Source organism: Topomyia yanbarensis, chromosome 3 (genome assembly GCF_030247195.1).
Source record: "Topomyia yanbarensis strain Yona2022 chromosome 3, ASM3024719v1, whole genome shotgun sequence".
Classification (NCBI taxonomy): Eukaryota; Metazoa; Arthropoda; class Insecta; order Diptera; family Culicidae; genus Topomyia; species Topomyia yanbarensis.
The window spans coordinates 418,801,602-418,829,421 of NC_080672.1; the positions used below are offsets into that span (position 1 = coordinate 418,801,602).

The 27,820-nt window shown below is 35.6% G+C and overlaps 2 protein-coding genes across 3 annotated transcripts; both read right to left on the reverse strand.

Moving 5' to 3' along the window:
* Window positions 1–1,010: 1,010 nt before the first annotated feature.
* LOC131692061 (cuticle protein CP14.6-like) lies at window positions 1,011–2,318 on the reverse strand. 2 transcript variants are annotated; one of them, XM_058978911.1, is made up of 3 exons: window positions 1,946–2,318; window positions 1,665–1,857; window positions 1,011–1,607 (listed from the first exon to the last, which is right to left on the reverse strand). In XM_058978911.1, the coding sequence occupies exons 2-3, from the start codon at window positions 1,674–1,676 to the stop codon at window positions 1,191–1,193; spliced, it is 429 nt and encodes a 142-aa protein (XP_058834894.1). In that variant the 5' UTR covers window positions 1,677–1,857; window positions 1,946–2,318; the 3' UTR covers window positions 1,011–1,190. The 2 variants fall into 2 exon arrangements, with proteins under 2 accessions (XP_058834894.1, XP_058834892.1); XM_058978909.1 differs by having other exon boundaries at window positions 1,665–1,890; window positions 1,946–2,021.
* A 16,027-nt stretch (window positions 2,319–18,345) lies between these two features.
* Window positions 18,346–19,354, reverse strand: LOC131693089 (cuticle protein AMP1A-like). The gene is made up of 2 exons (XM_058980626.1): window positions 19,224–19,354; window positions 18,346–18,983 (listed from the first exon to the last, which is right to left on the reverse strand). The coding sequence occupies exons 1-2, from the start codon at window positions 19,233–19,235 to the stop codon at window positions 18,561–18,563; spliced, it is 435 nt and encodes a 144-aa protein (XP_058836609.1). The 5' UTR covers window positions 19,236–19,354; the 3' UTR covers window positions 18,346–18,560.
* Window positions 19,355–27,820: the final 8,466 nt, after the last annotated feature.

Sequence of the window (27,820 nt, forward strand, 5' to 3'; positions counted from 1 at the left end):
CAATGAGTATTAAAACTACTACTGTAGTATTATGGTTAATGGACAACTCCTTTTATTCTGCAACTAGTTTTTGAGTGTAATTGCTTGAAAACTAGGTAGTAAGCTAGAAAAACGTCATCCCTGCGACTATCATTTTTTTCGAATTAACGTGTTTTCCATTGTCGCCAAAAGCAACATCGTTTTTGTTTCAAATTTTTCGGAGACAACATTCTAGGGTAATGTGAATATTTTAGCACTATTTGGCCCATCTTGTAATTAACACAGCCTTCGATTGAATACCTATAAATTGGTTTCAATGAATTTGTTTCATCCCCACGTACAAGTATAATTGAAAACTTGAATCGAGTGCACCAATTGTAACCCTGTCATTTGAGCTATTGCGATGAAGAAAGATGGCAGACACTACTCAAACCGAATCTCAAAATCTCCTGAATATGGGGGGGAAATGAGTGCTTTATTGATTTATTGTACAACAGCGATTGTCCGGAATTCAAATCATTAGAAATGGGTGAATGTTTATTTATTAGAACACAATTTAGCAGTGATTAAACCAATTAAGGTGTACATTCTGTTGAAATGAAAAAAATGAGAAAATAAAAGGTAATAGTTTTTACAAATAGGGTCATGAGCTTATTTTCACCCTACCCAATTGAAGCCGTTGGTTGGAGCAGCGTCTGTCATCTTTGTTCAACGCATTGGTAGTGCTATAATTGGGAAGTTTGATTCCAATTTTCGTTGCGTTCAAACAGGAGTATTGTGCCATTCTCAGTTCATTTTTGTTATTATATTGCTCCTTTGAAGCGAAACAAATGCCATTTTTTACGCATTCCATCGCTTGTAAGCTGGTTAATTCATGAAATAGCGGGTCAAAATAGGCTCTTTGCCTTACATTTGCAATGCTTTATAAGTGTTTCGGGGATTCGATTTAGCATGGTAAACTGGAAAAAAAAAATTTCTGGAAATATTCGGGCATTTCTAACAGTTGTAATCAAAGCGATTTTTTATCTCACAAAACTTTATTTATAACATAATTGGACTATTTAACAGTGATTAGCATTTTCTCAATACCAAAACATTGGCTACAACCTATCACTCGATAAATCAGAATCTTTAACACAATCATCCGATTTCAACGACCTAAGGCACTAAATTCTACTACTTCACATCAGTCAAACCATCTCGAGTTCAGCTCAGTTCCTAAGCCGAGCAATGGTGGCATCCAGCGCTTCCAGGCTGAAATCGTGTTGATCCTTGGGTGGGTTAGCACGAATCAGCTCCAGCGATTTAATCACGTGATCGGGAGTTGGTGGTGGAGTAGGCAGATGGGCACCCTCCGGACGGAATCCGGCCTCATCGGCAACGTACTGCACCCGATATTGGACTCCATCGGGTCCGGTGTAGGAGAACACTCCGTTGGCAGCGTGAGCTCCCACTCCCTCCTCGTGGGCACCGATTCCGTTGCTCGTCTGATAAGACCAACCGAAGTGGCCGTCGTCGTGTAGGACGTTTTCGTAGGACAAGATTTGGGAGTCAGCTTCCGGGTTTTTCGCTTGAATCGTGGCCAATGGGGAAGCTATCGCCATGGCGAGTAGAGAAGATGCGATGAACTATAAGTAGATACATGATTAGTTAGGAACTTATTGACGCCTACTAAAATAACTCACTAGTTTGAACATGTTGGCTATCTAATGGCACTCGAAGAACTGATTAGCTATTAACTTGAGCTCACAGCAGCAACTGATATCAACCACTGACCAAGTGCTCTAATTTATATCGGTCGCTATCTGCAGATCTCCGCACATTGTTAGGCGTAGGCTCCAGTTCTTTCTTCTTATTCTCCAAGTTCGGTCGGCAATACTAGACGAATTCGTTGAAAAGGTGATCAATTTTCTGCAGGAGGACATTGCTTTCGAGTGACCCCTTCATTTGTTAGACCAATACCTACCTGATGGTGGTTGAAATGGGACGAAAAGAATGACACGCAGTTCGGTAAAACCCTGCCTTCGACAGAAACAGAAAAAATAAACAGGTCTCTCCGAAAGGCGCGTTGGAATTTTTTTTTACTGTCCAACATTCTCTGCACTGACTGCACCGAGATTAACACGATCGCGGATCATTGCGTTTGAGCGACGGTTGTCATCGTCGTCATCGGGTCAGAGCGATTATGATCTAATCGATTCAGGTATGAATAAATGGGTCAATTTTGTGGGTTGGACAATTTGTTGATCGTTTTCGTGAAATGTTTCCGATTACTAATGGGTCAGTCGATCATAGCAATTTTACATTATTTATCTAAAACATTCCACTTTTTAAATTTATTTTTCTGCTACTTTTAATTTGATAGGATAAAAAAGGTTTTTTAAACAATTTTCGGATTGAGGATACTTCGTCTAGCCAATATGATTCTTAAGGTTGATCTTCATAACACACGATACTCAACCTTGTGAGGCCCAATGTGAATACGCTTTCAAAGAAATTCCCCAGCTAAAGGAGCCAGGTTACTTTTCGTTTTGACAGTTGCGCTGGTTGAGCCTTGTTGTGGTTTTATCTCCGGTATATCGCGTAGGCACTTTAATTATCTTGATCGCAGCCGATATGACAACCGATGTAAGATAAGCACTGTGCTTGACTAGTTCAAAACGTGTTTGGTTCGTAATTCAAGTTCAAGCGGAAGGTCTCTAGGGTTTAATCAATCACCAGATATCCGCCTGATTAGGTGGTGTCAAACAGCTTCCCTTTGTTTGGATGAGTTGGCGCCGTGTTTGTAGGGCGCGAAGCTCTATTTGGTGAAACTTGTCATATGATCGGATCACATTGTATCAGATTTCAGATCTTGTACCCTTTAGACCTTGGTGTAAATTTAGACCAGAGATGTAGCAGATCTTGTATCTAGATTCTATTTAGGTATGTTTAGAGACACACTGAAAGCCATTCGATGAAGAAAATAACAAAACAAATTTTTGTTTTCCTAATTAGTTGATTTCAACAGAAAAATGAATAACGTAACTAAATTTTCTCTTAATTTTGAGAGATTCTCAAATAATAGTTATTGAAAATTATTATTGATTTTGATTCAAGACGCACATCATACGAAATGACAGCAAGTAGCTAAGATGCACACCTTACTGTAATACATCAAGGTAGCGACAGCAACTATGTTCATACACGCTGGGCATAACGGTTAAGCACGTAGGTAGTTGTCTCAGCTTGGAAAGCTTGTTTTATCCTGGACGCAACTACCTGAACCAGTACACAAAAAAACAGAAATTCAACTGACCTCATTTTGGTTTTACCTAGTTTTTCTTTAAAAACATTTCAATAAAGGGATGATTTTTATTGACATTTTTTTCAATACATGTGCACTGAAAATTGAAAATATTGTCGAAAATTGTCAAAATCATTCTATTTAGTCGATTATATAGTAACATTTCAATTATTAACCAATGTAATATGTAATATGATAATTATTTTTCATCGTTTGAGATTCCAAACTAGATGTGGAATAAGTATGAAGTATTTTTTGTAGTGCTGGATAGTGCTTGTGACTAAATAGAAAAAAAAAAAAAAACAAATATTCTAAAATTCAAATCAATCAATTTCCAACAATCCTTAAATACCTTTGGCTATTTCGTCTCATTTAAGATTGCAGTTTATAAAAAGATAACATTATGAGAAACATAACTCTGTATTATATTTACGTGTGAATTACTGACATACGGAATTTTTCAACAATTTAATTCCATACCTTTCATCCGTCGGTCGGTGAAACAAAACGTTTGAAATATCCTATGTTGTATTTTACGATGAAGCAGTTTAATTCAACAATGAGATTAGTTGAATTCTAGTCGTTTGTGTCTTGGCTGAAAAGGTAGTGTAACGGCATATGCAATTGTGTCTGGACTAAAACAAGCGTTAGAAGCTGAGACAAGCGTTTCAAGCTTTAGCTCATGTAGCTTTTTAAGTTTTGTGCTAGGATGAAACGTTCGTGTCTAGACTGAAACTGACAGCATCAAACCAACAACGTTGGATTATTGTTTGCAACAAAAATTTAGTTCGCCCAAATATTAACTAGACGAAACCAAAAACTCAGCTAATTTTTTAGTTGAAATTGTGATGAATCGGTTTTCCGTGCAAAGTTATCTAAATTTTATATTTGTAGCTAACAAATCGTGGGCCCGCATTTAGCCTCCACTATGGAAATATAACAAGTAAGATAGGTTAGAAATTAATTTCAAAAATGGAATATAACCATGGCCAGAAATCTTGCTAAAATTCAGTAATATCAGTTTACTACGAAATGAAATGTTGTGTAAGATGAATAATTTTTAAGGTAATAACCTTAGTTGTATTAAACGAGTATTCAGTGTTTGCACTTTTGTTTTTATTTTGTTTGCAAAATGTTTACCAGTTTAGTATAACAGTTGTTGAGCAAATTCCATCGTTATTGTATTTGCCCAACCCACCCATTATCGTCATTATTTCGTTGTTCGGAGAAAAGTGTTGAATAGAAATGGTAGAAGTGGACAGCACAAACTAAATAGTGATGTACATTTTATACCAGTGGGTTCGACCATTATCAACCCGTTCATAAACGTGCATACCTTTTTGAATGTTCTTATTCATTTCAATTCGCTAGAACCACAAATTTCTCAACTTGTTATTCGGAGATTACAACCGATTACTGAAAATTTATGGGGCCTCCTTTGAAATAAAAATTTTAGTTCCTGCTTACATGGGAATTTCTTATGTGACCAGACGATTTATACTATATTTCCGTAACCATAAACCCGATCTGTACAAAAATTTTATAGCAGTCTGTAAGAATAATATACCTTTTGTTTGAGACAAAGTTTGTGAAAATCGGCTCAAGCATCTGATGCGAAACTGATGTGTTTTTTTTTTAATTTTGAAAGATGATTTTCCCGGACACTTCCAGAACCGTCTATGGTGGTCAATGTGGTCAACAAGATTCCGATGGGCCGTCAGTAACCTAGAACTACAAATACGAGATGTTTGGCCACTATTTTAGCAAAAAAAATCATTTTTTTCCGTTCATCACGGTATCGGTTTGAATAGGAGTTTTCTCTGTGACCACACTTCACAACGCGTAACTCCGCAACAGGAGGTCAGATCGAAATAAATTTTAATAGCAGTTTTTGGGGACGCAACACCGATGGTGGCCAATGTGACCAAAGAGACTTTGAATGACTGTTAGTGACCTAGAACTACAAATCCAAGCAGTTGTGGACACTTTTTTGGAAAATTTTCACCTTTTTACATTCATTTCCGTATATGTTGAAATCGGGATTTGCTACGTGTTCGAACTCATCACCCTGTAATTCCAGAACCGGAAGTCGGATCAATTAGAAATTCAATAGCAGCCAGTGGAAATGTTGTACCTTTCATTTGAGACCAAGTTTGTAAAAATCGGTGAATTATTCGTTGAGAAATAGGTATGACATTAACTTAAAGACTTGGCAAGTTCCCTGGGGGCATCAAGAACCGTCATAGGTGGCCAATGTGGTCAAAGCGACGTCGATGGGTCATTAATGATCTAGACGCGCAAAGCCAAGTAACGTTGCACACATTTCAATATGTATTGCATCATATGGAATGCATCATATGCTGTGTGATCGTACTCTTCAACCCGTAACTCCGAAACCAGAAGTCGGATCGATAAAAAATTCAATAGCGACCGATGGGAAGATTTTACCTTTCATTTGAAACTAAGTTTGTGTCTGAGAAAAATCGGTGAGATTATTTGACACATACATACGTACATACATACATACATACAGACATACACAGACATACAGACTTTTTCCGATCTCGACGAACTGAGTCGAATGGTATAAGAGATTCGGCCCTACGGGCCTCGGTTGAAAAGTCGAAGTTCTGACCGATGAGAAAGGCAAAACATAAATTTTCCCGTAATTCGTGTTGGTGTGTTAGCACACTTTGAAATATATTATAAGGAAGTTTTAACTGATTTCTAGTAATCGTTACGTTCAGGAAGCGAAAGAAATTGACGTTCAAAATCTCACGCTCCTCCAGCTACCTAAATTCTAAACCTATATTGAAAGGTAAAATGTATTATATATCAAAATTATTTCATGACATTTATTATGGCGTTCCGATGAATTTTGACACAATGAACGTGATCATTCTTCACATTTTCCTCATTCACGCGTTTTCGAGTTTGAAATTCTCAATTATTTTCGAGATTTCATATGAATTTCGAGCTCTGAATAACCGGTTCTGCCAAGCACTCAATTCAAAGGCTGTAAAATTTTCTTCAAGCAAAAGGATTTTTATCAAGTTGAGAAATTTCGAGAATTTTACTGGCCAGGGGATGGACTTCAAGAGACACATGGGTATGCGCTGAAATCAAATTATAATTTTGAATTAAAGTGATTACCGTAAACCGGGGTGACTTTGATCATCGGGGTGACTTTGATCACTCGAAACTTTTTTCGTAGATCGCTTATTAAACCAGAATAGTCTACCGAATCATTTTAATTTGAAATGATTTTTACTCTAAACTTATAAAATACTGATTTGTTATACTTTTTGAGTATATTGTTCGGTTTTTGGGTACAAAAACTACAAAAAACCGAAATTTGACATTACCTGATTTTTACGAAGATTCGTAAAGTGTCTATTTTTTATAAATCAAATAAATCTCAGATTTGAGCAAAAGTAATAAATTACTAGCGAGTATTGAGAATAGGATATGCTAAATTTAGTTTTAAGAGTTTGTTTATTTTTAATACATTTTTTGTTGGCGATTTCAATCAACGCGGTATTGATTTCATACCAGATGCTGATAATGAGAGCATCCTACTTCCTGTTGTAGGGGAAAATGAAACTTTGCAGTTCATTTGCGATAAATCTGCTAGTTTAGGACTTAATCAAATAAATCACATAAGAAATCAGCGACATTGCTATTTAGATGTATTAATGACGAATATAGACTTCTGTGTAACGGAATAACTTACTACCTTATGGAAGAATGAAGCTTATCATACAGCCATTGCGTTTTCTATATTCTTGCATGTTAACGACAGACCTGGTGATAGTGAATTTGAGGAGGTATTTGATTACGAGTCCGCTAACTATGAAAGCTTGAGGCAAAAAATTAATGCTATAAACTGGCAAATGATTTTAAAAAATGAAGAAAATGCTGAAGCTGCCGTAGACTTCTTCTACAAAATATTATTTGAAGTCATTCACGAAGATATACCATTGAAAAGAAGAAGGCATCACTATAACTCAAAACATCCTATCTGGTTTAATAGAGAAATCAAAAATTTATAAAATCGTAAGCAGAAAGCACACAAAATCTACAAAAAATTAACTTAACAAACTATTTAAATCTATGCGATCAATTGAACCTTGCCATTGATATCGCGTTTGAAGAGTACAATACAAGAACAGAACGCAATATAAAAACTTGCCCAAAAAACTTCTTTAATTACGTAAAAACTAAAATAAAATCGGATTATTTCCCAACAGAAATGCATCTTGATGGAAAGGTATGCGATAACTCAAAGGAAATCTGCAATCTTTTTGCAACATTCTTCCAAGAAGTTTACACTACATTTTTAGAGAAGGATCGAGAGCGTGAATACTTTTCATTCCTCCAAGAACTTTCAAGAGATATTAACATTAAACAGATAAAAGTACATACAATCATGGATGCCTTAAAAAATTTGGATAGCTCTAAAAGCCCTGGACCTGATGGCGTTCCATCGGTGTTTTTAAAAACTTTGTCAATGGAACTAACCGCTCCTTTATTTTGGCTTTTTAACATGTCTATAGAATAGGGTGTCCCAAAATGACATCATGTTAAAAAAGTCATCGGGCTCACTTCTTAAATGAAAGGTTAGGGTATTGGGACCACTTTCTTCTTCGGAGTGAGTTTGCTAAAACGCTTCCTACTGGTGGCGACTTTTGATTTTTTGAAAAATGGGCCGATTTTGGATAAAAATTCAAATTTATGCCTGTTGAAGTGGTCCTGTACTGTCTTAGATTTTTTCAGCATTTTTTTTATTTTTCTGGAGATCTAAATAAAGAAGTTTGGTTAGTTGGTTTGTACAAATTTTAAATTATTAGAGCGGCAGAGCCATTAAAACTTAGTAAAAAGAGAAATTTTTGGTGTTTTTCAGTATTTTTTTCTTCAAAACTGGGTATCTACAAAATTTTAAGAGTATAGAAAACACTTTATATAGTTGAGTCGAATACAGGGACGTAATTTTGCAGAAGAAAGTGCATAGCTACGGCTAATGGGGTATGAGTTATTTAAGTTTAGAGATTAGATAACATTTTGACATTTTTAGCAATTCATCAAAAATAATGCTGTTCCAAAAAGTAAATCAGTTCAAATGTGCTTTGACCACCCACACATTGTTTTTCGGAAAATAGAAGAAAAATGATGAAAAATGACGTTTTCTGTACATCTTTAGTATGTCAGGACGAGGTTTAATGAGCATCTGATGATTTTATTGTAACTTAAATTTTACAAATAATGATAACTTTGCTAATGACGCCTAATTATTTTTTGAAGAGTTAATTCTCAATAATTACTTCTAGGAGGCATCTTCAACAAAATAATTGTGTCAGAAGATGCGCTGTATTCTGTTGTAAAACTTTTTCGAGGATATTTGCCCCAAATTTGACTATTTCGGAATTTTGTGATCCAAGCAATAAATATCAGTTTTTCAACACTCTTCAGCATTTTTCTCCACTTTAAAGTTCCTAACATGGAAATAAAACCTTATTTACAAAATGTGAATACGCCAATCAACTCAGCCTTCCAATATACGCCATAACTTGCCATTAACTCGACAAATTTGTTTAATTTTAGAGATTTTCAAACCCGATAGGTGGCTATTATTATACAAAATATTTTTAAAAAAATCGTCAAATGCTCATAAAAACCGATTATGATGTAATAGAGACAAGCGAAAAACGCCATTTTTCATCATTTTTCTTCTATTTTCCGAACAATAATATGCGGACTAAGCACACTTAAGTTGTTTTATTTTGTAGAACAGTGTTATTTTTGATGAATATCATAAAATGTCAAAAGGTTATTTAACAAAAACTTAAATAACTCATACCCATTGGCCGTAGCTATACACTTTCTTCTGCAAAATTAGGCCACTCTATTCGGCTCAACTGTATAAAGTGATTTCTATATTTTTAAAATTTTGTAGATACCGAGTTTTGAAGAAAAACTACTGAAAAACATAAACACATTTTAATGACTCTGCCGCTCTTACAATTCAAAATTTGTGCAAACTAACTATCCAAACTTCTCCATTAGGACCATCAGAAAATAAAAAAATGTTGAAAAAAATCTAAGGTCGTTCAGGAGCACTTCAAGAGGCATGCATTTGAAAATCGGCCCATTTTTCAAAAAATCAAAATTCGCCACCAATAGGGAGTAGTTTAGCAAATTCACTCAAAAGAAGAAAGTGCTCTAAATACCCTAACCTTTCATTTAAGAAGTGAGCCCGATGACTTTTTTAACATGATGTCATTTTGGGACACCCTACTATAGAATCAGGTTGTTTTCCTAAAACATGGAAAAGCTCTTTCCTAGTTCCAATTTTTAAAAATGGTAAAAAATCCAATGTGCGTAACTATCGTGGAATAGCTATCATCTCGTGCATTCCCAAGATTTTCGAGGCGATTGTTAATGAAAATTTATTCCACCAAATCAAGAACAGAATTACCCATGTGCAACATGGTTTTTTCAAAGGGCGTTCTACAAGTACAAATCTACTCGAATTCATTAACTACACATTAACAGCAATGGATAACGGAAACCACGTTGAAGCTCTTTATACAGATTTTAGCAAAGCATTTGATCGCATCGACATACCCATGCTACTTTTTAAATTAGAAAAAAATCGGGTTTGAGCCAGAACTTCTTACATGGGTACAAACATATCTTACAAATCGTGAACAAGCTATTAGATTTAAAAGGATAAAATCAATCCCAATTCAAGTTACATCAGGAGTCCCTCAGGGTCTCATTTGGGCCCGCTATTCTTTATTTTATTTGTTAACGACATTTCCTTCATTCTAAAAAATGTAAAAGTTCTTATATATGCTGATGATATGAAACTATTTCTAGAAATAAGAAATAGTGAAGACTTTCAGGCATTTCAAAACGAAGTAAATATATTTTATACATGGTGTAATAAAAGCCTTCTAAAACTGAATGTAAAAAAATGTAATTCCATAACATTGAGTAGAAAGAATAATATACAGATCAATAGAAACTTATTGGGAAATCAACAAGTAGAAAAGTGTGACAGAATAAGAGATCTAGGAGTTTTTATAGATTCCAAAATAACATTCATAGATCATTATAACACAATAATTAACAAAGCAAAGAACACACTAGGTTTTATTAAACGCTTCAGTTATAATTTCCAAGATCTCTACACAATAAAAACATTATATGTAGCCTACGTGCGTTCAACGCTAGAATATTGTAGTACAGTTTGGTCGCCTTTTTCAGCAGCGCATGCAAACCGGATAGAATCAGTACAAAAGCAGTTTTTGATGTTCGATCTTCGTAAACTTGGTTGGACTGGACTACATTTGCCATCTTATGAAGTACGGTGCATGCTAGTTGACATTCAAACCTTGAAAGATCGTCGTGAATTTTCTACGGTATCATTTGTAAACGACATTGTATCACATCGTATTGATTCAATCGAACTATTATCGAAACTAAATTTTTCTGCTCCTTCTCGACAATTCGCCATCGCACTAATTATGCCAAGTTTGGCCCTTTAAACCAAATGATGAATATTTACAACGAGCATTGCGAAAGCATTGACTTCATTATGTCGAAAACAAAACTTAAGCAGCAGTTTAAAGTAAACCAAAATTTTAACTAGTGTTAAGTTAGTTTATAATTATTGTAAGAAACCGGTCTACATCTGATTGACGACTTGAAATAAATAAATAAATAAATAAATAAATAAATAAATAAATAAATTTCAAATTATTTTAAGCTAAAATTCGCAACATTTTTTTATTGTTCAATATTCCAACGTGTTAAAATGGATGGAATTTTTTGTACTTTGATAAAATACTGAAACAAAACAATTTTAGCAGTTTTAAAGCTTTTCAGAATCTTTTATTCTAGTTGGACACAAATTATACGTATTTTGGTTACTCGAATTTCACAGTACATTGAAATACTTTGTATAATACCAATTATCATCAATTTAACAGTGAGTATCTTTCCAGAATTAGTTTAAACAAACATTTGAATGAAAAACATTGACATCATTAACTTAATTTGGGTGAACATTTCATTTTTGAGAAAATAGCTGTAAAAAATGTAAAAATCGACTTTTTAACCGAGGCCCGGAGGGCCGAATGTCATACACCATTCGATTCAGTTCGTCGAGATCGGCAAATGTCTGTGTGTGTGTATGTGTGTGTGTCATTTAAACTCAGACAATTTTCTCAGAGATTGCTGAACCGATTTTCACAAACTTAGTTTCATCTGAAAGGTATAACGCTCCCATAAGCTGCTATTGAATTTTTAGTTGATTCGACTTCCGGTTCCGGAGTTACGGGTTGAAGAGTGCGGTCACACAGCAAATTCCCATATAAACTGGTACCACCATGATGTTCAAATGATGTAAAACATATTAAAATTGATGATACATTACTCTAGTTTGCGAGTCTGGATCACTAATGATCAATTAAAGCAGCTTTGACCACATTGGCCACCTATGACGGTTCATGACGCCCGCGGGGAACCCGCCAAGTTCCTAAGCTAATATCACACCCATTCCCCAACGAATTCTCTACCGATTTTTACAAACTTGATTTCAAATGAAAGATACAGTAATACCATTGACTGCTGCTAAATTTCATACGGTTCTGACTCTGGACACACTGGAATTTCCCATATAAATCGGTACAATCGTAATACCTCAGAGGCTAAAAACTATTGAAATGGTCACCAAATTACTTCTAATCGCAGATCTAGATCACTGATTGCCAATCAAACATTCTTTGAATATATTGTCCACAATCGACGATTCCGGAAGTCCCGAATTCCGGGCATATTCCACAATTTAAGTCAAATCTGTTCTTCGGTGATGACTGAACCGATTTTCTCAAACCAAGTCTCAAATGGAATGCAAAATATGCAGTTGAGTATTGCGTCGCCGCCCCTCCCCCCCCCCCCGCCTTGCCCTTACACCTCCCTCCTTCATCACTCCCCTCCCCTTGGACCACCCTCACGCCCGCATTTCCTTCATCCACCCCGTATACCGAAATAAGATGAAGGATTTCTGACGCATCCTCCACTCCCACTCTACTAACCCCCCATTCCCTCCACTTTCAAACCCATTCCACCAACATTTCAAAATATAATCACATGAAGATAACATTGAACTCATGCTGATTAAGCTAATTAAATATTATTCTTTTGCCTTTCTCATATAGAAAGGTTATGCAATTGCTCCAAAAACCGACTTTCTAACCGAGGCCCTTAGGGCCGAGTCCCATATAACATTCGACTCAGTTCGCCGAGATCGCAAAATATCTGTGTGTATGTATGTGTGTATGTATGTATGTATGTGTGTATGTATGTATGTGTGTATGTGCGGATTTGTTAACAAAATGTCCACATCGGTTTCTCGGAGAAGGCTGAACCGATTTTTACAAGCTAAGATTCAAATGAAAGGTATAATATTCCCATGGGTTGCTATTGAATTTCATTTTCAACCGACATCTTGTTGCGGATTACGAGTTGAAGAGTATGGTTACAAAACAAAATTTGTTGATTTGTCCACATCGGTTTCTCGGAATTTTCTGAACTGATTTTGACAAACTTGATTTTAAATGAAAGGTCCATCAGCTGCTGTTGAATTTTGTGTGGATCCGAGTTCTGGTTCCTGAATTACAGGGTGATACGTACGATCACGCAGCAAATCCCGATTCTAACGAATTCTGCGATGAATGTAAAAAGGTGAATTTTTTTCCAAAATGTAAACAAAACCGTTGAATTTGTAGATCTAGGTCACCAACATTCATTCAAAGTCTCTTTAGCCACACTGGTCACCATCGACGGATCCGGAAGCATCCAAATTCAGAATAACGGTTATATTGGTTTCTCGAAAATGGCTAGACAGATTTGATCAACTTAGTCTCAAATGAAAGGTGTTGCGTCCCCGGAAACTGATATTAAATTCCATCTCCATCCGACTTCCGGCTCCGGAGTTACGGGTTGTGGAGTGCGATCACATAGAAAACTCCGATTCAATCCGATACCGCGATGAATGCAAAAAGGTGCTCTTATATATACTTACCAAGTGTAATAAGAATGAAAGACATTTCCATAATGTTATATTGTACGAACCAGGTATTGAATCATAGTTTGGAGAAATGAGAAAGGCACAATTGCACCTCTAGGTGGATTAAAACAGGTTTTTTTTAAATTAGATTTTCTTCAATTTTCTTGAAGACTGCGAAACTCAATCTCGAACAATTAAAGAGTTAATTTTCTGATTTTAATAAATTCAAAATCACTCAACCCACTATTTTAAATAATAGAAAAGTCGTAATTTAAACATACTAAGGGTCGATTCAGGAAAAACCAATTCTTTATAAAACTTTTGCAGTTTTCATATGTTCATGTTCTTCTCATGCATCAAACAAAAATTTTGGAAATCAATTTTGTGAAATATATCGTTCTCGTTAATTTTTACTCAATTATACACCCAAAACAATTTCCCAATGCAAAAAAGGCATTACATCCTTTCGTGCATATTCCGAATTAGAATCATGCCTTCTTCGCATTGTAGACCAAGCATAGTTACTGCATTATACCAACACAGCTTGATTCATGATGAAATAAATTGATTGAGAATACACGCTACCATATTATCTGCCCGCATGTAAAAGTATTAGTTGGTTTTGCTTGCTGAGTCTGAGTGGTGCATTCTATACAAGAATACCTCTGTGGTGTTTGTAAGAACTTCTGTCTTCATACACTGTTACGCTTTTTTGTCTGCAAACAGCTCAATTCCAACCACACTAAATGCGTGAACAGTTTACGTTTACGAGAGTGTGTGATATACGCGTTATTTTCCCATAGCGAATGACTTGCCGTAACATCATCGCTCTCTCATTCTATGCTTCAGAGAAGAGTGGAAGAAAATGATTTGTGCTCAGATTGATTTGCGATGATCGTTGACCAGGGCAGTGATGTGCGCTCAAGAGGATGACATGGCGTCATATTGGCGTAGTCAACATAAAAAACTTTGTTTGTAACAAAATTAATGAAATTTGTCTAAATACAAACGAGAAGCGCTTTAGATTCGATCAAATTAGAGAAAGTGTGCATTGTTTTCTATTGTATACTGCTACTGCTATTTGTTAAAAACATTTCAAGCGATTTTGACGTTGTCAAACTGACCCCCATTGATCGGTTGAAAAACGATGTTACCTATAGAGTACTTGACAATCTGTAATTGTATTAGTATGTTCAACGATTTGTTTTCTTCCACCTGTCATAATTTCTGATAGGTGGAGGAAAACAAATCGAAAATAACTTTTCGGTCGGATTATTTGCATTGTAGATCCATACCAGCCGGTATTGTACGTCTCCGAAATAAGTTTCAACGTGATACAAATCATTTAAACACTATCATAAATGCTTTTTACCAGCGATTTCAAACGTTTAAATTGACTGACAGTTTTGCATATGACAGCTGGAGGAAAACAAACCTCCAAGTAGTGTGAGTGAAATCATTTGCATAGAACTCTATTGAGTTCTACAAGGTGACGACACGAATGAACTTATGATGAATGAAGTTCATGTTTGACAATTCTCGGTGGTTTGTTTACTTTGTCAATTGCGTGAAAGCGAGTGCAACGGGTGCTCATCTGTTACATTTGAACTCATGTAACTCCCATGTAAACAAACCACCGAGAATTGTCAAACAAAGTTCCTCCGGCTTATTTTGTGGGGTTATGTCGGTTGATGTAAAACCTAATTGTCAAACTCTGTATGTGGAGATAAGGATACCAGTTACCTGTGTGCGCTGGATTCGCATGTTCGGGAAATAATACAAACTGAAATGAGTAACTGCCACTGCTGCTCAAAAGTGTAAAACCATGCCATCACTGCCCTTATAGTTTATGATACTTTAAACTTAAATACTTTTACTGCGAAATACTGATATGATATCACCTGAAAGTACTGTTGATATGAGGAATGCCAGAAATGATTGGCGGACGGCTTCTATCAGACAAATGTTGAAATTTGTTATCCCAATGTTCCCATATAGGTAACTTTCTCCTATGTATAGTGCGCTTAAATAATCATTAATCATTATTAACATTTATGAACCTATCTAGTGACTAGAACTCGCATATCTCTGGTAAATTTAGGGTTGAGAGAAAGCCGAAAGCTCGATATAAAATCAACACATAATCATCACCCACACCCCATCAATTCGATGATGCTATAAACTGTTCTCTCCAATTTGCAGATGTGATCAGTAGAGAGGCGAAATGGAACAGGTCCTTGAGCGTGTATTAGTATTTTTAGAGCGCACAAGTATCCGAGTGGAGCTGTCCTTTACATGTGTATTAGTGAGGAGTCATTTCAATACTAATATTCCGATATCGTTAAATTCACTAATACATTGCCAACTGTGGATTTATGTAAGTTTCTGTGGTGTAATCGCCATTTAATGCATTTTTGTCCCGGACCAATATCGCTTTCTATGCATTATACCAGTTACAATGCAAAATTCTCATTAGAATCATGCTTATTCGCATGTAATTCACACAGCTCGCGTTTTGGGTGTACCTCGAATCATGGTCTTGTGTGTTGTTGAAAAAGAGTTATCTTTTGTTTGCCCCAATGAGTGAAATTGGTATTCCAGAGAATCCCATTTTCGGCGAAAAAGTGTTCATAACTTTTCAACGATAATAGTTAGATATGTGGTGCCATGAAGCAAATTATTAGCCCTAAAACAATCTTAAAGTTGTCTGAAGACTACTTCGGTTCTAAAACAATACTGCAAAAGTTATATGAATAAAACCGTTTTACCAATAAATGCTAAGAAACACCCTAAACTAAAATGAAAAGTATGACAGACAGAGCTTACATGTCTTCAACAAACTTTTCTCCTTCTGCCGTTCTACAACATCATTGAAGATCATGTGGCTCTATCTAGAATGATTAAAAAGTTAAATAAGGCTAAGTTGTTTATTTTTAGTAGAATCTCAAAATTAGGGCTAAATGTGCATTCTGGACCTTTGTTGAGGATCAGGAAAACCGTACTTTGACAGTGAATTGTGCTCGAGATGAGCCGGGGTAGAGCAGACTGCTCTACTAATTTAAAAGATTATGTTATTTCAGAATACACGATTCGTTGTAATCGATGAAGTGCAAAAGTGGCAAATATCTTGACAATTATCAGTGAATTAGACAAATTTATGTACTGAGACATTTTGTAGATTTTTCATAAAGGGAGTTGATTGTGACCAAAACAGATAAAAACGTTTAACCTAGGGGCAATTTCAAGAATATTTGCATATTTTTTCAAACATTTTGAGCAAAAATAATTAAATTTTGAAGTAGTTTCTAAAACACCTTCCTAGAATTATACTAAACGCTTAATTGTTAAACTCAGACTTTTGTTTGATACCCGTTAATGTTATTCATACAGTTTCTGAAACTCGTTGTTTCATTGTACTATTAATTCCGTGCGGAATTAATAGTATAAAATACACTTTCAGTTTGGAATATTTCCGATATCACAATCTGAAATATTTGAGAACGATTCCAAATTAGCACGCGTAAAACAAATCTCAGAATAGTTTCACCGTCGATCAAAGCACATCCTTCGAGTTTCATCAGCACTCGGCCGTACAGCTTACAGGCCTGGGGTTTGACCGTTGTTTGTAGTTGTTTGGCGCTAGTGTTAGGTTGTTTACCCTCTCTATGACATTTGTGCAATGGTACAGAGCTTCATGACAGCCATGAAAGTGATATATACGCTTTTCATAATATTACCAGAGCTGAGAAACAGCTGGGGGTCCGAATTGGCCGACTTCCCCCTATTGTTAACACTCGAAAATGGATTCTGAAATAATTTAGTGCACAATGCAAACTATCTAGTTGTTACACTCCCAAGGGCCATTTTCTTTTGTGATAATTCTTTTTGTTATAATAAATTGATTTCTCTTTTCCATGCTAAAAAAAGTTTATTATCCGGCTTCTCTTCCGCAATGACTCTTCTCCGATCAACACGCAAATTCCACCATTTTCAATTCGATGATTATGCTGATCTGATTTCGCGAGGAAGCCAGTCGCATTTTCTGTCCACGTTTGAACACGGAATGGTATAAGAAAAATGCGAATTACTTCATCACGAAATCAGTCCTCTCCTCCGGTAATGCACTCCATCATAATAACACATTGACACTAGCACACTAGATTGTTAACGTCACTATTACAGATCATTGCTCCCAGAACGTAGTGGATAGTTGTAAAACAACGAATATAGGTTACTAGGATCGGTCAGGAGCAGTACAAGTTTCGCGATTGACGCAGGCAACACGACTGACCGCCGTCTGCAAATATGAACACCTCAGTAAGCAAATTCGTGGACGTGGCCGGGCCCCGAAAATAAAACTAATGAATTCCGATAAAACCACAAACTTCAAATGGCGCGCCAAATTACTAGTCAAACCAGCTTTTATAAGACAACAGTCGCGAAACTGTGTCATCTCCTCCTAGGAATTTCAGATAATCGAGAGAAAAGCGACAAAAAAAACTAGAAATCCTAATCCCATCCCAACCCAACCTCATCGGTAGTAACGACAACGAGCAGAAGATCTGCTATCCTTTGAAGACGAGTTTCTCGCTCGATCGGCCATTCAATTCGTTCGCTGATTTCAGTCTTCGAGGACACTTTCCGAATTAACATATTTTAATCTGGTTTGAACACAACTCGAAACTGGTGGCATATGTGCGGTGCTTCCATTTGAAAAATTGGTTCGCATGTGTTGGCGTGAGACCGGGTTCGGTTCGAAATTCCACCTGAAGGGGAAACTCCTACGGGGATTAATGACTATCAGAGCGACGAGGTGTGAGATTTTGTTTGGTTCAATATATTTATTTGACAAGGTGAGTTAATTCCTCACAATTAACGCAATTATAGTAAAAATAATTCTATGCTTCTTCTAAGTCTTGTAAAGTTCTCACTAATATTTTCCTCTTTTTTAGAATTTGTACACTAGATTCAAAAATATAATATTAAATTTCATCACACTTTCCGTTGAGGTGATTATCGATACAGATAAAATGAAGATCGTGGTTTACTTGATTCATTATTTTATTCACAGGGATTTGAAGTTCACTTGCTCAAGATCAAGATCAAGTTTCTAAGAAGGAATAATTAAAAGAAATAGTCTTTTAATAATTTCTACTAAAGTGTGAATGATGAGCCATTTTGACGGTTCTCAATTTGGTCAACCGTTCCTCACACTCTCACTCATCGACCCTGAGTAGCTTTCAATCGGGCGATGGTCGCGTCCAGAGTAGCAATGTCCAGTCCGGAATCTGGTGTTGCTGATGCCCGAATCAGTTCCAACGTTTGAATGACATGATCTGGTGCCGGTGGCTCCACCGGTAGATGATCCCCTTGGGGCTGGAAACCATTCTCGTCGGCCAGATAGGTTACCGCCACCCGATTACCGTTCGGATCCAAATATGAAAAGTAACCATTGGCATATAATCCGTTTTCACCACCGGACTGCGAAGCACTGATCCCATTGCTTGTTTCGTACTTGTACTGGTACGTTCCGTCTGGATTCAACGCATATTCGTCCGTTAGGATTATCGCAGAAGACTCATCGCCTTTGCCGGACTGGGAAGCAGCAAGCACTGTCGAAAACAGGAACAACGAGAATATTACCTGGAAGGGGTAATCATTTTGTTAGACTGAAGAATCACAAATTAAATAAAAATTTTGAATTTTTTTTGTTCACTTTTTCACCAAAAGAAATTGTAGTACAATTCATCACCCTTCTGACACTCTATGAAACTTTCAGAACACCAAATAATTAATCGTGACAATGCAAAATCACCAATTAGCCAAACTGACCATCACAACATTCAAATCACTTTCGTTTTCTTGCACTTTCTGCAAACTCACCAATTTGATCATTTCTTCTAGAATATGCCAACTACTATTTGGACCGTCACTAAGCGCATAAAAAAATCACACTGGCGCGAATTACCCAAAGATCCACTTCTTTTATAAGTAACCGCTTCGAAAAGCAGAAAAAAATGTAAATTCGGTTTCTAGAACTACCACCGAACATCAGAGCATCAGGAAGAAGCGTCCGAGTTCCCCACTCTCTGCAACCATCAGAAGCAGCATCTTCTCGGTTCGTTCATCACAGAATCGAGACACCCCCCAAACCGAAACCGCGAAACCGATCATCACATTCATCAATTCGACCCAATATAAAAGGTAAAAACTTTTATCTGCTGGTCATGATCCGAAATGTCTCAGCCGAGTTGACCTTTTGCGTGAAATTTTGGTCTTCAAATTGGACCGACTCCATCCAACCGCACACACTCGCGGCGAAAAAAGACCGTAGAATGCACGCACAAAGCCGAACCCAACCACCTTCTCGCAAGAAGCTGTGTCTCCAAAATATACTGTAAATTCTAGTTCGCCAAGGCCTACTACTATCCTAATTGGTAGTCAAGCGCTAGAAGACTAGTTTCGATTCCCAGGCGAAATGTTGAAAATCAGATCGACTTTATCACTACCGGTGAACAAAAAAAACTACAACCCAACCGCATGTTGAGCAACGCTTTTGTTGCGGTACGGATCAGAACCTGTTTGATCCGAGTCCGAATCTTCCGATACGTTATGATTTATGTTTCCGATGCGAGATAGTGGAGGCTAGCTATCATTGTGACAGCAATAATTTGCCAAACTGCCTGTTTAGGAAAAATAAAAAAAAGCGCGCTATTTTTTGTGCAACGTTTAAAGAAAAATCTATAAAAAATAAACGATTTAAAGACAAAAAACCAGATTTAATCCACCTAATGGTGCAATTGTACCTTTCTCATTTATCCAAACTATGATTTAATAACTGGGTACGTTCAAAATAACACTGTGGAAATGTCTTTTACATTTTTATTAGACTTGGTATTTATATATAAGTACACGACTGTCATGAACTTGATAAACAACATGTCGATGCGTACACACTTTAATAAAAAAATACATACACTACGCACGGGTTATACATATATTATATTGGATTATGAGAAAATAATATTTGTATGTAAGCAATGGCTGAACCAATCTTATCCAAACCGATTGCAAATGAAAGACCTCACACCCAGACAGAACGCTATTAATTTGTTTTTGATGTTTATTTTCCAAGATATGAATGTTTGAATGTGCAAAAAGGCAGTGTAGTTTTTTAAATTTAACTCTCGAAACTGATAACATAGATTAACACTTTCTATATCTTCAGACAGCTAATAGGAATATCTTTCGAACGAACTATAGTATTTTAAAATCGGACTATTATCAAAAGAGATAGTTAACATTAAATACGGATGACGGATTATTACGATTGCCCAATATCTAGAAATAATATCGTCTTCGGAGAATTTATTGGATTTAATATGCTATTTCTTTTCACATTATAATTTTACAAATTAATCCCCTATAAGTGAGATATTTTCCTTTATTTTCTTAAAAGAGATTATATTGAGATGATGTCTTCAGCAAATTGATAGTTCTTTCTCTTGCGCACTAGTTTGCTGAAGACACCAAGTGTCTATCTTGTATGCTTTAAAAGTTATAGTATATGTTTTATTGTTTAATATAGTAATTATCCGTTTTAATATACCAGCCGAATTTTATTTCGATGAAACGGAACGATGATATAAGGACATATGTTGTCTGATTGTGTTTTGATCACTTATCAGTGTACAATGTATCACCATCTGACAGCTAATTTTTCATCTTATGACCCTTTGATCGATTTAGAACATATCGAAACGAAATGCGAAATAAATGACTTCAAGTAAGTGGACACAAAGTCATTGTAAATTCGTCCACAAGAAACTTTTTCGAATACTGTCAACTTAAGGATTATTTTTGAGGATATCTTTTTTCTATTGCATCGCACCACAGCAACTACACCATTGGTAGTTTGTTAAAAGAAAAACTTAACGGTTTTTTTTTTCCAAATATGGCGTACCTTCCCCCATTCGATCATTTGTTTGGGTAGTTTATGTTAAAAAACTGTCCTAAATTGATAGGATCGCTTAAGGGGGTAGACTGCATTATGTGACAAAAACGAGGTTTGTTTTCCAGATTTTTTTTAAAAAAATTATGTATACTCGTACACTACACACATTTGGAAAGTTAAAATAAAAATTTTCCTTGAAAAACTTTACAAAATGGCGGAGATAAGGAATATTTCGTTACTGGAAAAGTGCAGCTGGTAGTTCTGGTTGTAATCAATAAAATGAAGATTTCCGATTTACATAAGTATAATTTCTGTTTGATTTTCCGTACTTTTTTTTGCTTGATCTTTTAGAAATTACGTATTACTTGGCATGAATTTAAATTTTAAGAGTCTTAAAAAATCTACATAGATTGTTGTGATATACACTTCGATTTATCTATCGCCATTAGCAAAAAAACTCGACTAAACTGCCCAGAAAAATAATAAATTTTTGAAAACCGTGAAAACCGGCTTGTTGTCACGGTAAAGATAGATACGTCTACCTTTATCAGGACACATATTAGTGAAGTCGGGTGCTTCGTAGTTATTCTGACTAAGCAAAAATGGCAAAAATTAAGCCCGCATGATATTAAGCCTATTCTAATGACCCTGCCACTTCTAGTTTTCCGATCTGTTTACTTCACATCCTTGCTCTCACTTGAGTACTATGGCTCTAAGATTCATAACTTTCCCTATCCAGTAATCTCTAGCTAATTGAATGTCGTTAAAACGTAAAAAAAAAATAAAATTTAATTTAACAAAAATATGATCAGACTTGTAAGGGTTAAACAATTAAATGGTCTGATTAGAAGTCATGAAGATTTCTTCTAATTTCTCCAATATGAATTTCCTATCTTCGAAAGTGCTGGATTAGTATCGAAAGTAATTATTGAAAGAAAAAACCCTGCTTTGGGTTGCCACACCGGTTGTTGGAGGCGAATTGCGTGTCTTCGTTCAGGTAAATCTGAATTCGCCCGGAAGAATTCATTGGATAATTTTGCAATTTTGCGTTACCCTTTTCTTTACCAGGCATTGTTCAGCACCCAGTCCTCGTAAACATCATCCTCGGGTTGCAGGCCCAAATCGTTAAGGAGTTTGGCAAATATTATTTTTAAAGTGCCATTTGGGTTTACTTTACCCCATTGAACCTTCGCTTCAATGTTTCAATGCTTCTCACAAAGATTCTCGAAAGAAACTGAATTGTGATTTCACTACCCGTGTTTGTTTACTGTGGAGCAGAGCAAAGCTCGCTCGAGTTATCCTTCACAGCGAGAGTGGCTGGTGTTTGTAGAATCTTTGTGAATATCCGAGGAAGCAAAGAACTACACCCAACTAAATCAACAAAACTGTTCACAAATGCAAAAACATGCAACGGCACAGAAAAGTGGAGTGCTTTACTAAAACATTACACTCTACGGTGAATGTGAAGAAAATGCTACATAAGAAATAAGAGTGCATATTTATTTGTTTTTAAGCGTTTTATACAATTAAAAAGCCATGGAAGCGCTCCAAAATTCTGTCAAGTGACCAATTTAATTCGAAATTCTAATTAATTTCAACGCATACCCAATGGGTATTACCCATGTGTCTCTTGAACTCTATCTAAAGTGCGTACACAACAAGCCCCTTTCATGACGAATATAGTGTTAATACTTTTGTTTGGAATTTTATATGACATGGAGCATGAAGAAGATCTCTCAGTTCACAATCCTCCAGCTGACAATGATTGTAAGAAGCATACGTTCAACTATATAACTAAATTTTGTTTGATTGATTTCGAGAGAAATCTGCTACCAAACTAAATCAAATAGTTAGCAAGATTAGCTAACTAATGTAGCAAGCTAAATTCGGATACAAAATCTTTTCGTTTTGGAGAAGTGAGCGTAAGATTTTGACCGACGCTTCCTGAACGTGACGATTTTATTTTTATTTTTGAACTATTTACTAGAAATCCGTTACAACATTTTTTAAGGTGTGCTAACACACCAACACAAATAACAGAATAATTCATGTTTTTATATGATTATGAATGTTTTCGAAACCAGCGTAGCGTAAAATCCAACCATAACCCTTATTTGAAATTTGATGCATGTTTCTCAATTTTTTTTCCATTTTTTTCATTTTTACATGATTTTTTTTATTTTGTTTATTTCATTGATCTATTTTTTTTTAAGATGTGGATTGCATTTGTATTTCTACAATTTTAAAATTCTACCTTTTTACATTTCTTATAAAAGAAATGTATAGAATTCGCTCAAACTTTCAAGATTTTTTCCGAGGCCCGGAGGGCCGAGTCTTATATACCAATCGACTCAGCTCGACGATTTGGGACAATGTCTGTGTGTGTGTGTGTCTGTGTGTGTGTATGTAACGGACAAATTCTCATTCGTGTTTCTCAGCAATGGCTGAACCGATCTTATCCAAACCAATTTTAAATGAAAGAACTAAAAAACAGTATGAACGCTATTAATTTGTTTTTGATTCTGATGTTTAGTTTCCAAGATATGAATGTTTGAATGCGTAAAAATGGCGTTTTTTGCAGTTTTTTTGAATTATGTGCCGAAATTGACAATATAGATTAACAATTTATATGTTTTTGGACAGCTTTAACGAATACCTTTCGAACAAGCTATAGATTGTTGAAATCGGACTATTATCAAAAGAGATATTTAACATTAAATGTGGACGAAAGATTTTTATCATTTCCCATTGCCAGAAATATGACCAAAAACATGTAATCTATTTTTAACGCCAAAACGGCTTATTTTAGGTCAATAGTATCTTCGGTGAATTTAATGGAGGCAATATGCCCTTTCTTTTGGTATTGTGCTTTTGCTGATTAATCCCCCTATGAGTGAGATATTTTCACAAATTTTCTTGGAAGTGATTATATCGAAATGATGTCTTCAGCAAATTTGTAGCTCTTACTTTTGCGAATAACTTTACTAAAGACTTTAAATATCTATTTTGAATACTTTAAAAGTTATGGCTTGTTGTTTGTGGATTACTCTTTTTCGCCTATTTATTGTTCAATATAGAAATAATCCATTGAAATAAGCCAAACATTATTTCGACAAATCGAATTTTGTATTTCATTTTTCTATCTACAACCGCTAGAAATAATCACCGAACACTTCCAAGTTGTCTGGAAGGAACTTGATAACTTATCAGTGCAAAAATGTTCATTTGTGCGAACCTTCTGACTGCAATTTTTCTAACTAATGACCATCGGATCGATCTGAAACATATCGGAAAATGAAAAGCGAAATAAATAACTCCAAGCAATGGCGTAGCCCAGCGAAGGTTTTGGGGTTTAACACCATACAACCCCCCCACCACATCCAAAAAAAATATTGGATTGAAGTTGAAAATTTATTGATGCAGACTGATTTAATTCAATATTACAATAACAATTATCTGATCCGTAGATTGATAACCTGTTGTTGTAAACATCATGAGGACTTTTGATAAATTGTCGAAATGGGGTCCTGATATGTAACTGATCTATTGGTCTTGATTTCACAGTTGTCTAATAGCATCAATATCAAATTCCTGCCTGAAAACATTCCAATAGAAAATTACAGAGTTCTGCAATCAATCATAGTCCTCAGATTTATTTTCAAATTGATCTCGTTTTTGTAGAGATGTACTGTAATAAGGGTCTTTATTAAATAGGAAGAGAAGTTAAAATTGATTTAATGTCTATGAAACATAGAACTGCTCACCAAAAAAATGCATAACTTTCAACATTTGCTAAAAATGTTCTTGCCTTTCTCATTCACTCTAAAATTCGTCAATCTAATCCCGACCCGGAGGGCCGAGTGTCATATGCCAATCGACTGAGTTCGTCGAGATCGGAAAATGTCTGTGTGTGTATGTATGTGTGTATGTGGAAAAAATGTGACCTCTGTTTCTCAGAAATGGCTGGACCGATTTGCACAAAGTTAGTCTCAAATGAACAACCTTCCCATCGGCTGCTATTGAATTTTTTATTGATTGGACTTCCGGTTCCGGAGTTACGAGTTGAAGAGTGCAATCACACAGCAAATTCCCATATAAACTGAAATGAAAAATGTTCAAAATCAAATTTGTATTTTTGATGCTAAATGACTTTAAAATGCATGAAACATTGAGATGTTTGACAAAAATTGACTTTTTTGTACTTTGGTACATTTTTGTCTTTCTCATATAGAAAGGTTATGCAATCACTCTAAAAATCGTCAATCATACCGGCCCGGAGGGAGTATGCAGTGCGGGGTTGCTACTTTAAAATCAAAACTAGTTTAAAATTTCTTAACAAGTTGAAAATTTTCGGCCGGATCTGGACCTCCCGGACCTTTTTCCATGATCCGCCGCTGGTTTCAAGCGATGTTTCATTATCACATAGTATCTCAAGATCGTGGCTGTCGATCCATTGTATGTATGTGCAAATCGTACTGAACATGTACTATTCATTTCCACCATTGTATTGAACATAACCAGCCATGGAATCGTAGTCTGGACAAATGAGACAAGCACAATTGCACCACTAGGTGGATTAAGACAGGTTTTTTGGGAATGCGTCGAGTTGAGACGAAAACGTAATATGATTAATAACGAGAATAACACTTTCCGAATGTAGAGAGAAATTTATGAAAAATAACGATGTCCATTCGATTCTAGCAGGTTCTGATCGATTTTGATGAGCATTTGATTTTTGTTGTATGACCAATTATATGTATAGGTCAAATGTTTAAAAACAGTAATTTAAGGTCAAGATAGCATCATTTTGAAACCGCCAACTTCGGAGGTTTAGTATCTTCGATGAGTTTTACAAACGTTAACAGCACATCATTTGATAAAATAATTTTGACGGTATATCGTCCAAAAAGTATTCATGGTGATTTTTCTCAGGTTATTATTCATGACTACAATAAAGTCTCAACAAATTCGCTAGACACGAACTCTGTTACTATTTTCTGAAAAATTAATTCTGCATAATTTTAAAACTTCAAAAATTACGGTTTCGGAATTATGCCGTTTGGACAGTATGATCGATTTTCACCAAACCCCCACCAAACCGAATTTCTGGCTACGCCGCTGACTTCAAGTAAGTAGAAACAAAGTCGTTCTACACTCGTTCACAAGAAACTTCTTCGAATGCTGAATATCTATTATAATACATTGAAACCCTGATTTTATCAGCCAGATATGAACATATGTTTGATGGGCTCTAGCAGACGAACAAGACTGAATTCGAGTAAATTCTTTCTTGAGCATGTTTTCCTTATCATGAAGATGGAAATATGCAAAAATAAAAAGTTCATCATAATCAGAAATAGTTATCAGACTACATCAAGGGACGGGAAGAATATTTTAACAGCTTTAGTTTATTATAAAGAAAAAAAATTGCCCGCTTTAGTCAATGTCCCCATTTTGACAGCCTAAAATACGCCATGAGACTGATAAAAATGGGTCTTTATTGTATGTATTATTCACTGTGTTTCACATTAATAGGTACATTTCATTTTTGGGGATTTTTTATTGTATCGAACTACAACAATTTTTAGGTAATTTTCAAGGGGTTTTTTTTAAAAACTTCTTCCAAAATTTGGCGAACCTATTCCAATTCGTATACCAATTAATTGGTATACTTAAGGGTTAATATGTTGCAGATAGAGAAAATACTGAAATTTTCAGCTTTTTTCCTACACAATATTACGAAAGATTATTAAACAATTTTTCTTAATAAGTTTGTGAAAATTATAAACTATTTGAAATTTTTTTAATAATTTTATTTTTTATTTAACCGTGATTTTTAATAAATAGTGACCATCGCTTCACAACGTAGTCTATTTTTCATGGCTTGCGGTGAGCACGATCTCTCGAATTGCTGAACTGAAAATTATGGAATAGAAATTAATTTTTAGTATTCTTTACATATTTAACTCGCCGCGCATATAGCTCTGAATTAGACCCGCTGGTGCCCTAAGACGATTTCGCTAGATTTTCAGAGCACTGTGCACCCAGTGCATTAACGCAAGTGACGGAAGGTTATCGAAAAGTTTCGTGAAAATGAAAATTCCAGTAATGATGATGATTTTCCCAAACGGTTCGTTTTCGAGAGGTTTTTATTTGTTCTTTGGCATTAGGATTAGCGATAATAATTCAAATCAAGGATACTACTGGGAAGTCACCTTTAGAAAAAGTCGATGTCGAAGTAAAATTTGGAACTATGCACGCATGCACTTTAGAGATAGCGTGATATCCGGAGCTGCGATTTCATTTCAACCATTTTTTGTGAAAATGGCGATACTTACAAATGTAAACATAAGGCTTTTTTCATACATGCGAATGAGGGCTTTGAAACGCAACCAATTAACCTAAAATTTTGATTCTACGATATTGCTTTCTTAAACTACAGCAAAAAATACAACGGGCGAAACTGTATTTTTGTTTGTTTATTTAAAGTTTCGCCCTCCACGCTCCATGCAAACAAACAAGGCGA